At 34.1% G+C, this 15,127-nt stretch overlaps 1 protein-coding gene across 1 annotated transcript; it reads right to left on the bottom strand.

Annotated features, from left to right (window-relative positions):
* Positions 1-4,757: 4,757 nt before the first annotated feature.
* On the bottom strand, positions 4,758-6,302 carry LOC133289395 (blue copper protein 1a-like). The gene is made up of 2 exons (XM_061487315.1): positions 6,137-6,302; positions 4,758-5,059 (listed from the first exon to the last, which is right to left on the bottom strand). The coding sequence occupies exons 1-2, from the start codon at positions 6,300-6,302 to the stop codon at positions 4,758-4,760; spliced, it is 468 nt and encodes a 155-aa protein (XP_061343299.1).
* Positions 6,303-15,127: the final 8,825 nt, after the last annotated feature.

Raw genomic sequence — 15,127 nt, 5'->3', positions numbered from 1 at the left:
GACCACCTTGATGAGACGAAGCCATGGCCATTGAAATCACCCTAAACGGAGCTGGCACATGCTCTATCTTTCCTGGAGAGTGAAGCCCACTCGAAAATACTTCCGGTGGAGAATGAGGGTGCGTCCGGCCTGCGTTTTGCGTGATTCAACTTTTGTTTGACTCAATTTTTCGTTATAAATTTTTCTACGGTCTGAAATTTTCAATCGGAGGTCGTATTCATCACGAGCAAGTACAAAATAGTCGTGAATGTCTTTTTTTGCATCTTCTTTCATTACAATTTTGTAATACAACAAAAATATATATAAAAAAATTAAAATAAAAAATCAAGGAGAAAAATTAATTATAAGGGATTAGCCTTCTTGTACAACCCAAGAAAATACAACCACATCTCTATTATGGATTAAAGCCAAAAACCAAATAAAAGCATTGATTTTTATAAAAAGGATTATAATGGATAGACATGCCAATATATAATAACAAATATAGAAACCTAGGTGCCATGTTTCACGATACTAACTAATTACATGAAAATTGTAAATCAAAACTAGATCCACATACAAACACGCAATCTAGCTCTGAAATGAGCTTAGCTCATGGAGATGACTTTATCTCAGCCTCTACAACTACCAAGTGAAGACTCGAGAGGCTGATGACTATAAGTGTAAAATATATACGGGTTTCAGGAAACACTAGCCCTAAGCTGATGAGCTTTAAGTTTTTTGGGTTCTTCTTACACACTAGACTCTATTGGGCTTTAGTGAAAGAACAAAATCCAATATTTGCTTCCTACATTTGTCTCAACCTTTAGAACATTATCCCATTTTATGTCAAAGTCGACAATTGTGATGCTCTAACTTGTAGGTTGGCCTGTTATGCCATGCTCTTCTGTTATAGTCAGATACCTTCTCGTTGGACCTTTTTATTGATTTAACCTCAAAGGTTTCAACATCGTTTTAAGGTACAATGGTTAGCCACCCTTGGTTCAATCATGACCAATTATGCTCAGATAACAAAGATATTCTCCTATGACAAAAGATAAGTAGCCATTGTTTTTCCCCTGCCCTAATGTTTCTTTGCAACTTTATAAACCAGATACACAAGATTCACCCATTTCCTGTTTGATGTGCTTCACTAGCCTTCTCTCTCCTCTACCAAATCCTAAATCCACGTAACCAAAAAAAATAATCCTAAATCCACTGTTCCTCAACACCACTTGCTAGCCATCCCAACACTAATGCATGTCCTAATTTTAGGATACTTTCTTTGTGCTTGCATCCTAGTCCCCTAGTTGACCGCACAACCATTGTATTTTACATTTTCCAATTGGGGCACCTTGATCAAACATATTCAATCATTTATCTTTTTACCTAGACATTTCCTAAGCTCGATCTTTCCCTGTTCTTGATCTATTTTCTCACTCCCTCTAGCTCTCTATATGTATCTTCTCTTGCAATTTTTTTATCTTCTCAACTTCCTGTTTAAAGCATGTAAAGAACCAATTCAACCTAAAAGCTTAAGCTGTTGGGTGAGGCTAAATTAATAATTTCATATATCTCAACACGCCCCCTCACACGAGAGCCCACTGGGCTTGAAGGGTGGACAATGCACAGGCCCACCTACCTGTGCGAACAAAGAAATTCCACTAGAAAGAAAGTGGGGGGCAGTGAGGATCGAACCCGGTACACGAGGCTGCCTAACAAGATCCGCATCTTTCTGGTAGACCCGCTGTCTACCGAGTAAAGATCTTCCCAGAAATTGTCACCGTCGTTAGTTTTCGACCACCGTCTGCCACCATCGTCCTCCACCAGAAAAGTTTTCTGGCGACCGTTCTGATCAAAAAGTACATCAACGGTCTCAGAAGAAGCCGATCTACCCAACGCTGCAAGACCCACCATCATCAGAGGTTGCCAGCGCCGTGGACCACTATTTGACTGTCGTTGACCGCCACCGCAGATCACTTTTCCAGCACTTTTTTCGGCGAGCCACCCACAGTTGTTATCGTCACAAGGAGGCGGTTCTTTTCGTCCAAGGCTCGCTCCCAAATTCCCACTGACGCACCCTCAAGCGCGTGAAATATATGTGCGGGTTCCACCATCAGGATCGCCCTCTCCTTCCGTGTTCAGATCGATCCTTACATTGTGGTTTTGAGTCCGTTGCGGCCCTTTCGAAGCATTTCTCCTCTTTCCATTACTATTCACGACATCTTTGTTTCAGTGAATTGTTCTTGATCCATGGCTGATTCTAGCTCATTTATCCTTCCTCAAGATATTTCTCAACTCACGATCCCTAGTTCTACTGCTACTGTTGTGCATACAGGTAATATTGTTGCTGGTTTCACTCAAAGTTCATCATTTGGTCATTGGGTTCTTGATTCTGGTGCCTCTAATCATATTTCTGGTAATAAATCTTTGTTTTCCTCTATTTCTATCTCTGGTTATTTTCATGCTGTCGCTATGGCTAATGGTTCCCAGGTTCAGTCTCATGGGATTGGAACAATACATCTCTTTCCCTCCATTACTATTGATAATGTGCTCTATGTCCCTGGTTCACCCTTTTAATCTCCTTTCCATTAGCCGTTTAATACGTTCTCTTGATTGTCTAATTTTTTTTACCCAAAGTTCTGTTGTTTTACAGGATCAAAATTCGGGGAGGACAATTGGCGGCGGATTTGAGTCCAATGGCTTTTACTTGCTATCCAGCTTCTCTCATGCTCATTCTGTATTAGATTCTCCACTCACTATTCACGATTAGTTGGGTCATCCTAGTCTTACAAAGCTCTAGAAGATGGTGCCACATTCGTCCAAGCTATCCACTTTGCAATGTGAATCATGTCAATTCGGGAAACATACTCGCAGTTCTTTTCCTGATAGAGTCAATCGTCGTGCCTCCTCTCCTTTTAGCTTGGTTCACTCTGATGTTTGGGGACCCAGTCGTACTGAATCAACTCGGGGTTATAGATATTTTGTTACCTTTATTGACGATTATTCTTGAAACACTTGGTTATTTTTACTGAAAAACCGCTCTAAGTTGTTCTCCATATTTCAGAAGTTTTATCATGAAATTCTTACTCAATTTGATATTCCTATCCGCACTTTTCGTAGTGATAATGCTTGTGAGTATCTGTCTCAACCATTTCAATCATTCATGGCCTCTCACAACATTCTTCACCACACATTATATGCTCACACCCCCTAACAAAACGGGGTTGCTGAAAGAGAAAATCGTCATCTTATTGAAACAGCCTGGACACTCTTAATTCATGGGAATGTTCCTACCAGTTTTTGAGATGATGCTGTTCTCACCGCATGCTATCTCATTAATCGTATGTCTTCCTCTGTCCTTGGTAACCAGGTACCGTGCTCTATCTTATTTTCCCATCAGCTTTTACATTCCTTACCCCTTCGTATTTTTGGTTCTACTTGTTTTTTTCATGAACTCGGTCCCAATCGTGACAAGTTGTCTGCCAAATCTCACAAATGTGTGTTCCTTGGTTACACTCGGACACAAAAAGGTTATCGGTGTTACTCTCCCAGTCTCCGTCGCTCTTTTGTCTCGGCGGATGTTACTTTTTTTGACTCTGATACCATGTAAAAAATCAATTCAACCCAAAAGCTTAAGCTGTTAGGTGAGGTTAAATTAATGATTTTATATATCTCAACAAAGCATATGCTTCAATTACCAATCAACATTAGCAAAGCTCTAGTGGATATATCAAGGTCCTACAAATTAAATAGAATTCCTACAATGTACAATTGTTTAATTTATTTTTTAAATGGATATCCAAAATGGTTATAACTTTTAAATTACTGATTTGCTAAAGTTATAAACAACTCTGATCAATGTATAACTATATATAGATTAGCGAGTCATAAATAGATGAAAGGTTACGTTATTCAAGTTTAGTGAATGTTTATATAAGTTTATGTAGATTAAGGTGGTCATCAATTTGATCAAGTTGCATATGACTAGTACAGGTGAAGGCATGCCAAGTAGGGGTGTGAACGTTTCAGTTTGGTTCAATTCGGGTAAACTGAATCAGTTTTAAAAGGTGGTTAAGTTCTTCAACCTCTTCAGAGAAAATGGTTCAGTTTTTAAAACCGGTTTGGAAAAATGTGGTTTGGTTTGAGTTTAGTTCTGCTTTTAGCCCAAACTGAACCAAGTTGGTAATGTGATTTGGTTGTTTAATCAAACCAATTTTGAAAAAATGATTCAGTTTTTGTACCGCGGTTAGAAGAAAACGGTTCAGTTCTTGAACCAGTTCAAGTATGGTTTTTTTAGTGTAGTTTGGATCAATTCACAATTCAATTCAGTTCATTTGATTTTTTTTGCACACTCTTAAATTGCTGAACAAATTTAGTAAATATTTATACAAGTTTTATATGTTACTCATAAAAAGTATGATAAACTGTTACTTATTTAAATTTTGACTATCACAACTGAATTTTTTTATCTTATTTGACCATGGCTGATATTTAATTGGTAAGATGTCTAATTGAAAATTATCTATAAAATTTAAAGATCAAGATTCAAGAACATGTTCGACAATCCTTAGAGCTGTAAACTGAAAAAAATCATTGATACTGCAGTACAATAACTTTAAATTAAATAATCATCATTCATTTAACAATCATGTAAAATTCAGAAAAAAATTTAAAGAAAAAAAACTCAAACAAAGAATATGTCAATAACTTGACAACGGGTCGACTCAAACTCTTGTTGTAATAACAAAACAAAGCTCCAGAATTGGCACTTTCTCTCAGGCAAAGATGGCTGAAACGGCAACAATGGCTGCCATGAGGACCCCAGATAAAGAAGAAACAACAGCAGAAGAAGGAGCAGGTGCAGGACCTTCGGATACAACATTAATAACAAGCTTCATTTGATGAACAGCACAGTGGTTTGCAACGCCACAAACGTACCACTTCTTCCCTTCAAGTTTCAGTTGAATAACGTCATTTCCGCTTGTAAGTGCATCATTTGGTGGGGGAAAGCTGCAATTCTGGAATTGTGTACCATTCACTTTGAACACATTGTGTTTCGCGTTGTCATAATTGAACACTGCAAAATTAATAGATAAATGAGTTCATCTTAGACTACAGGTTCTATATACCAAAAAAAAAAGTCTCGCCTAATAACATAATAGAAACAAACAATGTACATCTTTACATCAAATTTTGCACACCATTTAGCATGTATTCTTGTGGTAACTGTTGGTTAATTAATTGTTCATCACCAGTGACCAGTGTGAATATATATGAAAGCAAGAAATAATGTGTGAATAGAATAACTAACTTACATCATACTAGTGTTAAAAGCACTAGTAAAAAATATTTAGAATTTTAGTAGATTTAATGGTTGTTGTTAGATTAAATAAATGTTACACAGCCATAGAGTACTTGATAGAATTCCAACAGAATCCACCAAAATTTAATGGTGATTGTTAATTAACGTAAAGTAGTACATATCACTCATTTATCTAAAAGTCAATAACATACATATCAACTAATTCTATTAATTCTACCAAAAAATTTTAATTGCATATAATTTTTCAAAAAAATAATAATTTACGCGCCATTTTAATCATACCATCCTTACGTCGCATGCTTTGGAATAATAATAATAAAAAGCCATTTGTAGTACACACTCATTCCATCTTTTCTTATCCTAAATATGCCAAGTTTTAAAAATAGTATAATGATGTAATATGTAAATAACATGTTGATTGATAATTTTGTCCCTATTTTACATTATTTTTTTTACTATTATGTCTCTTTTCTTAAATTATATCTACTCAAATTATACATCAATCTGTTCTTATTTGATCCAAATTTAGTTAAACTCTAGTTCTTGATAAATTATTTACTCCAACAAGCATTGATCAAATTTTGATTAAACAGAAATAAATTAATATATAATTTGAAAAAAAATGGTATATATATATATATAAAATTTGAGAAGAGGGATGAAATAATAATTTTATTTAAAATAAGTGCAAAATATATAATCAAAGGCCCTAGATAATAGAAAACAAAATGATAGAAAAAAAAAAACATTCCTCCACACAAAAGTTAGTGAGCACGACAAATTATTAAGTGCCAGTCAAATTCTGAATTAAATAGAAATCTGTTTACATACCAAGGTTGTCCCCAACACGGAAAACTTTGTCCCGAGCCCACTGTGTGTAGTTAAAATCAATAGTCCAGCCATTCTGATCTCCCACAACGTAATCAGTTGCCATAGCAACTGAGGAAAACAAAATCATGGAGATGGCTAGGAGTAAGGCAATGCGAGTAAAAGCCATTTGATTTGAACTAAGAAAGTTAAAAGCTACGTGCTTAAAATCTCAAACAAGTACTTGAATATAGCTAGCAAATGTTATTGCTTAGATGAATTGTTAGCTCACACCATTTGCTATATATAGGACTTGCATGCATATTGATTTTAATATACATATGGAAGCCTTGCAAGAGGAGGGGCGCGTGGGGTATCGGATCTGGCCGGCATTTACAACAATGAGTTGGACAGTTGTGATGGAGTACTAGGAGTCATGAATAGAATTATACTTTGATCGAATTTGACTATAAACAAAGGGACAGAATCCGTTTACAAACTTTTTTTGCAATTACACTAATGTAGGACCGGTCGTACACTGTGTGATTAATGTAGGACCGGTCCTACATAGTGTAGTTTGTAAAAGTTTGTAAACAAAAAAGTTTGTAAATATAACCTGCACCGTAAACAAATATGTTACTTCTTTTGTTTTGGAATGGGTGAATATATATGCCATGTGGAACATGTCGAAGGGAAATGGGAAAAGAGTAGATTTGTTCCCTCGACCTGCCTTATGCACTTCCATATGATTCTTAGGCTTCCAAATGTGTACCTACAATGTAAGGATGAAAAAGAGGAGTTTTTTTTTTTTTTTTTTAAATGTAAATGTAAAGATAAGGGCTCATCTGATAGACATAATAGGATGAAGACAAATAATAATAAGATAATAATGTTGGATCAGAGTAGAAAAGTATATGAGCTTGCTCATATTTTATCTTGTGATTGATATGTATTCTAAACAAACTGATAAGATTATATTATCTTATTATATATAATCTTATTATTTGTTTGATGTGGATTAAAATAATATCGGAATAAGATGTAAATAGACATAAATACTCTTTATAAAATTTCAAAAAAAAAAAACCTTTATAATATATATTACGGGTCATGGTCATTTTACACCAATATAAGTTGCACTCTCAATCTTAATTATTAATTTTATTTATATATAACAACTCTGGTTTATTAAATATGTGAGCTGTTAACTACAAATAAATCAATGAATAAAACAAAATACAAAACTTTTTTTGGATACAATTAGAAATTGAACACAACCTAATACAAACTATCCAAACTCCTCGTCATTAGACCAAACCTAATTGCTTTAAATATAAAAAGTTTTTTAAATATAAAATTTTTTATTCTTACAACCTGCCCCTAATTTTATATAAAACTTTTTTAAATTTGAGATTTTTAAACTATTTTTTCATTTGACTTATTTATATGTTAGTTTTATTTTAAATTATTAAAAAAAATTAGAAGTCATAATTCTAAAAAATATTAAATACATAACTAACCTGCAAAATTTTCCAAAATGGAAAAAATTAAATCTTCAACAAATAAATTGTAAAAATAAATTTTAAATTGATTATCAATATTTATATATATGTAACACGACAAAAACAATTTAAATAACATTAACACGAATGATGCGAGTAATACGGACTAGCGGGTGGCGATGTGGTTGGCAGTGGTGGTGAGGCATGGCTGGCGGAGATAGAGAGTTGTTTGATGGTGATGGGTGGCCAATGGTGGGGACTTGTTGGTGGCCGTGGTTGACTACTAGCGAAGGCTGGCAACATTCACAACGAAGTACTAAGGCACTGCTTTTTGGTGCAGAAAAAAAAAAAGGTTGGATTTTTTAAAAAGAGGATCACAAACACTTGGAAAAATCTTGTGTTTGGCAAGTGGCTTCTTACACAGGATGCTTACGGAACACTTCGAGGGGGTGAATAGGTATTTTAAACTTTTTCAAAAATTTGTTTGAATTCAGTAAACAATTACACAATTTTTATTCAGTCCCTATATGTCCAAAATAATTTTTCACAATGCTAAAAATAATGTAGTAACAGAATGCGTACCTTAGCAATTTATAGAGTATAAAGACAACAATGTAATTTTCTTAAACAAAACAGAAAATGATTAATTTCCAAATACCAGAAATCAGTTTAAGTGCTACAGCAATTATAATAGAATCAGTAAGGTGCTACAACACTTTCAAACCAGAATCAGAGTAACTGTCAGTCTCTCAACAAAATATTCAGAAATCAAATCAGAGAGACAAGAGACACACGATATATCCTGGTTCTAGGGGTGTTCACGGTCTGGATTGGATCGGTTTTAGAAGGAAAAATATGATCCAATCCCTTCGGTTTGATCATATAATCATCCATTCGGTTTGGATTTTTTTCAAATCCGATCCGATCCAATACAATTTTTTTCGGTTTGGATTGGATCGGTTTTTGGTGTTTTGAAAATCATAAAATTTATTTCATGATTTTTGTGCAAATAACATCTTTTGTATATATTGACTTTGTAATTCTTTTTTTTTTTTTTTTGAAATACAAAAGCATTAGTAAACTATAATATAACTTTTTTTTGGGCAATGAGATATGAAGCTCTACAAAGATAAAATTTTGGTAATGAGATGTTAATAGATTTTTTCTTGGATTTAGTTGATGGGTTAATGGGTCTTGGGTTTATAAATTTTTGGGCTATGATTGGGGAAAAACCCAAGTAGATAGAGAGAAATTAATATATTGGATCGGTTTGGATTGGATCGGTTTTCATCAACCCATCCAAAAACCGATCCAATCCAATTAAAATTTGCGGGTTTTTTTCGGTTTTCGGTTTATTAGGTTATCGGTTTTTCGGTTCGGTCACCGCGGTTTGAATCAGTTTGGATCGGTTGATGAACACCCCTACCTGGTTCACACCCACTAAGCCTAAGTAGGGTGCTACGTCCAGACTGAAGTAGCTGCAGATATTTTATTTATCACAAGTGTACCTGTTTTACAAACACGCGTCACACAAGCAATCAAACAAGATATCAAAAATCTTCCTAGTGCCTACACTGCTCCAAGCTCTGAGAATACTCTCAAGCTGAACCTACGGAGTTCACCAACTCCTCTCACACAAGACTTCCACTCTCCCTAGTGGATTCTTGAGGCTCCAAGCCTTGAGACACACTCTCAAGCCAAGTACAAGGTCGCCAACCCACTCGGTTGCACCCACACACCTAGGACAGATTTACAGCACACAACTACTTCACTTTAACAATCAATACATAATTTTTCAGAACTGTGTAACAAGTGAAATAATCCAAAAATACAGTGTCCTATCACACCAAATATATCAAGGTAATATCAAACTAAGCTCCACAAATTTATGTCATATGCAGAAAATTAAACCAATGAGATATGTATCAAAATCTCTAAAATTAATGCACAAATGAGCTTGGATATTACACAATTAATTTTCTAAACAATGGGTACCAAGAAATCTAATTTAAACAGAAAATATCACAATTATAACTAAAAAAATCATATTTGAAATTTATCTCAAAATTTCATATAAAATCAGAATTAATTCTAGATTAATCTTCTAACACAGAACCACAAGAAAATCTGAATTAAACACAATATGCCTCAATGAAACCAGAAATTCAGATTTAACATGCTTAACCAAAATTCTTCAAGATTTCAGAATATAGGGTTCAAATAGAAATATTAACCAAGACTATGAGTAGATTAGAGTTTACCAAAATGAAACCCCAAAAGATTATATGAGTTGTTCTCACAAGAACACCAAATATTCAGTATATTTCAGATATCAAGAGATCTAGCCTACTCTTAAATTGTGATCTGGTTTTGAGAAGATTTTCTTCTCTTGAAAAATTTTCTTGCTTCCTAAACTCTTGACAATGTCGAAGAACAGAGAGAACTGCTTGAAGAATTTTATTTTCTACACCAATTGAAAAATTTCAAAGAACAGAGACTGTGAGTGAGTAAAGAGCGTTGTTATCAAAAGTGAGAGAAAGCAAACTTTTCTTTTGCTTCAGATGTCTTTTTCTTGGTATATGTGATGTAGTGCCTTTTCACACTTTTCTTTTATTACTTTTTGTATATCCTTCATTAAGCATAAAACCAACGTTGACAATGACAGGCTAAGTTCCTTTTTTTTGTATTCAGTGAAGTAATTTTTCAATTTCACATTTTATTACTATTATATATTATATTAAAGGGGAAGGATATTGTGATAACCAAGTTGTGTTATTACCAAGTGACTACCAATCAATCTTACTGTTAGATCGAATATATTGATCCAACGGTTATATTTATTTCTATCTTTGTATGGGCATGATACTCCAAATTTAATACTTTATATTTATTTTCACCTTTGTATGGTTATGATTTCTCATATTTAATGCTTTCACTTTAAATATGGGGAATCATGACCATACAAAGATGGAAATAAATATAACCGTTGGATCAACATAATCGATCTAACGGTGAGATTGATTGGTAGTCACTTGGTAGTAACACAACTTGGTTGTCACAATATCATTCCCCTATATTAAAACCTAAAGTTCATATATATATATATATATATATGCGCTTGCAATTTCTCATGTTGCATGAGAAATGCAAATTTTCCTACAGAGAGAGAAAGGAGTGGGGCCCACTTTAAAGAAAAAAATAAAAAACAGAAAAAGTGATTGGCACGGATATCGAAGTGAGATTGGTAGGAGAGGAGAATTCTCATGTAACATAAGAAGTCTTTTTTCCTATATATATATATATATATATATGATTGATTTAGCTTTATTATATTACTTTTACCTTTTGTTTTTTTTTAAACAGATTTTTAATTGATTTTTGTATTTAATATTTTTGAAACATATTTTTATCAAAATCAAAATCATTATTATTTATTATGAAATTAGCATGATATGCAATAATATGTATTGACATGCAATGAAGCTTAGATAGATACTATACGATATAATAGTGTGTAACAAAATTTCTAAAAATACCTAACCACTTGTATCTTCAAACTCCAACTTCAATTTGGGACTTTTTATAAACCCGTCATCATCAAAATATATATTCCATTATGTTTAAGAGGTCTTCATCTTGGACTCTTGCTGGGATTTTGGAGAAGACAATGAGCCTTAGCTGTTGTGGAAGGATGCTCCCTCTTCCTATTGGCTTGTTGAGATCGTTTCTTTTAGTATTTTTTTTTTTTAATTTTGCTTGTATTCCTTTATTTTTATGGAAAGGAGCAATGTTTGCAGTGTTTGTATTTGTTTATGAAGCCATAAGCTAAAACTCATATTGGCTGAGTAGATAGAGTACTCTTTGAATGTGATTGAACACATAGATGCTTAAAATTTGCTAGAAAAAAAATCTATTTAGCGAGGGAATCTCAATAAAATTTGCATCACAAAATTTGTGGCTAACTCAATTTTCGTAATAAATTTCATCGCAAATCTCATCTGTGAGGAAATTTATGACGAAAAATAATTACGAGAATAAAATTTGAGATGAAAATTCTATAACAATTCCGTTGCTGAACAATTTTTTTCTAGTAGTTAACTGAGTTTGTTTAATATTGGTTTTCATAAAATAAATATGCCTTATTTGTTTACTAGCCATTTTCGAGCAAGGAACTTGATTAAACCTGGACTTTTTTTTTATTTCTAATTTCATAATGGGCATGGGAATATGTTTGATTAAAACTCAAGTAAACTAACAAGATAGTTCGCAAAAAAAAAAAATGTTTTGGGCAATGAACATCACTACAACATTATTAGCAACAGCATCCTCGTGACCAATTGCTAAAGAGGGAGAAATTGATATATATATATATATATATATATATATATATATATATATATATATATATAGGTAGGATCCTTTGACACCGGTGTCAAATTTGAAGTTTGACACCTCATCTGAGAGGCGTTAGATAAAAAAAGATCAATGGTGTCACATGCTTACAAATCAAAATCATTGATCTTTTTTGATCTAACGGCTCTCAGATGAGGTGTCAAACTTCAAACTTAACACCGATGTCAAAAGATCCTGCCTCATATATATATATAGATATAGAGAGAGAGAGAGAGAGAGAGAGAGGCAGGCTATATTTACAAACTTTTTTGTTTACAAACTACACTATCTTCTCCCGGGAGAACACTAGGTTTCACTATGTTCTCTCGAGAGAAAATAGTGTAATTTATAAAAATTTGTCAAAAAAATTTGTAAACAGATCATTCCTCATATATATATTAAGGTTATCTACAGCTACCTCAAAAATGATGTCGTTTTGATTAGTGAAGGGTGTTTCTATAATTTTAGGTGAATTAATGAAGAGTGTTTCTGTAATTTTATTTATTTTTTTATCATATGCATTTTACTGAAACATCCTTCATTAATTCAATTAAAATTATAGAAACCATTGTTATTAAAATCTCGATTTATCACTACGATTTTACGATTTTTTTTCATCAAAACGATTTTACTAATATTCCAAACGCTTTTACGTTTTTATGATTTTTTACGATTTTTTTACATTACGATTTTACGTTTTACGATTTTTTAATCTCCTTCCGGTTTTACTTAAGATCTCGATTTTAACAACATTGACAGAAACACTTTTTATTAATCAAAACGACATAGTTTTTGGGTAGCTGTAGATAATCTTATCTAAAGTGGCTGTAGAAATATATTTTCTCCATATATATATATATATATATATATATATATATATATATATATATGGGTTATGTTTATCTCATTTTACATGAGATAAATAATTTTCCTACACACATAAAAAAGATTGGGTCCCACCACTCTTTTTTCTCTTCCTCTTACCTGTGGCTCCCACTCGTAATTTTATTTCTACAACATGAGGTAACTATTTTTCTACAACATAAGAAAAGTATTTCCCTATATATATAATATGTTATTTTACCTATCTTTTTTTCTGATTACATTTGCCTACCACTCTAAAAGACTATTAGATCACAATCTTAATTAACATTTATCTTTCTCTCTCCTCTTTAGATTCTGATCTAAGGATGTTGGAGAGTGGTAGGCAAAGATAGACAAAAAAAAGTAGGTAGAATAACATGTTTCTATATATATATATATATATATATATATATATATATATATATATATAGGGTTTTCATTTTATCCTTTAACATAACACAACAAACTTTCCTACACTCACAACATTTTGTGGGGCCCACACTTTTTAAAACAAAAAAATAAATAAAAAATTATGGCACGCAAAACGAATCTCTATAACATTACACAATCACTTTTCCTACAACATAACTCTTATAAAACCCATATATATATATATATAGGGCTTATCGTTTCTCAAACTGCTTGAGATAATCTTATCTCCGGCTACCCTAAAACTACGTCGTTTTATTTATTTATTTCCTTATATTAATTGATTCACCTTTGAATGGTTATGATTCCCTTTTTCTCTCTCTTCTTTTATCACCATTGATCCATCTTTGTACGGTTATAATTTAATAGTTGGAGATAAGATTATCTCAAGAAGCTTGAGAAACGATAAACCCATATATATATATGGGGGTAATTTGAGATAAACTTACCTCAACCACCTCTTATAACTACGTACTAAGAGTAGTACATAGTTATAATACTAAAGTTATTTTTTCTCTCTCTCTACGTCAGCAAACAAGTTATCAATTCTTTTTTAATTTCTGTTCCCGGGAACAGAAATGGATAGGAAACTCGTTTGGTAAAATCGGTTTATTTTTTTGTTCCCGGGATGAACCGGTTTAATTTTTGTGCTCGGGAACAGAAAAAAGAATCAAAAAAATTTCTGCTTTTTTGTTCCTGGGCACAAAATGAGAAACACTTATTTCTCACAATTACTCTTCACCACTATCATCATCATCACCACCATCATCATCCCGACATGACCACCGCCACCATCGTCGCCACCGCCGTTGTACCACCAATGTCATCGTCACAACCACCACCACCACCACCACGACGATGCCGCTGTCACCATCACCACCACCAACACGATGTCATCGCCACCACCTCCACCATGCCACTGTCATCACCACCATTACCGCCGCCACCACCATGCCACCACTACCATCGCCGCAGCCACTGCCGTCACCACCACCACCGCCATTGCCATCACCACCGCCACCACGACCACCATTACCACCATCATTGTCTCAGCCACTACCATCACCACCACCCCCATGCCCATCACCACCACCATCACCGCATCATCGCCTCTGCCACCACGCCACCGTCACCAACCACCACCACCATCGCCGTAGCCATTGTCGTCACCACCACCACCACGCCGCAGCCATTGCCGTCACTACCACCACCATTTTACCACCATCATTGCCACAGCCACTGCCACTGCCGTCACCACCACCCCCACCACCATGCCATCACCACGTCATCGCCACTGCCACACCGTCACCAACCACCACCACCACCATCGTCGCAGTCACTGTCATCACCAACACCACCATGCCACCACTACCACACCACCAACCGCCGTCGCCGCCGCCATTACCACCACCACCATCGTCACCATTACCACCACCATTGCCGCAGCCACTGTCGTCAGTACCACCTCTGTCGCCACCGCCACCATATGAAAAGGAAAGTGATGATCCAAAAAAAATTATGCTCGATAGGAATTATTTTTTATTATATTATTTGTTGTGTTATCAAACGCAATTCTCATTCTCAGAATAAAAATATAACATGTTATCAAACACATTTTTTTTCTTAAAAAATGTTCTAAGGCACAGAAATAGAAAAGAATTGTTTCTTTTCAGAAACAATGCCAGGAAACAGAATGGTTGTCATGCACACCCAAAGTGTCCGAAGAAAGAAAAAATAATAATAACTTTAACATTATAACTATATATTATCCTTAGTATATAGTTATATGTGTATGTATGTGTGTCATTCTAATCTAGTAATCCAATAA

This window comes from Gastrolobium bilobum, unplaced genomic scaffold, assembly GCF_033153095.1.
Source record: "Gastrolobium bilobum isolate Gb01-03AN ecotype WA unplaced genomic scaffold, APGP_CSIRO_Gbil_v1 utg3711, whole genome shotgun sequence".
In the NCBI taxonomy this organism is placed as follows: Eukaryota; Viridiplantae; Streptophyta; class Magnoliopsida; order Fabales; family Fabaceae; genus Gastrolobium; species Gastrolobium bilobum.
Note: the sequence above shows the minus strand (reverse complement) of the source record. Positions and strands in the feature narration are given on the sequence as shown.

Bases quoted from the DNA above. Each gene is read 5' to 3' on its own strand.
- LOC133289395 (XM_061487315.1), bottom strand. From the start codon at position 6,302: ATGGCTTTTACTCGCATTGCCTTACTCCTAGCCATCTCCATGATTTTG. The intron at 5,060-6,136 runs GTATGTAAACAG...TTAATTTTGCAG, and splicing joins CCGTGTTGGGGACAACCTTG to TGTTCAATTATGACAACGCG.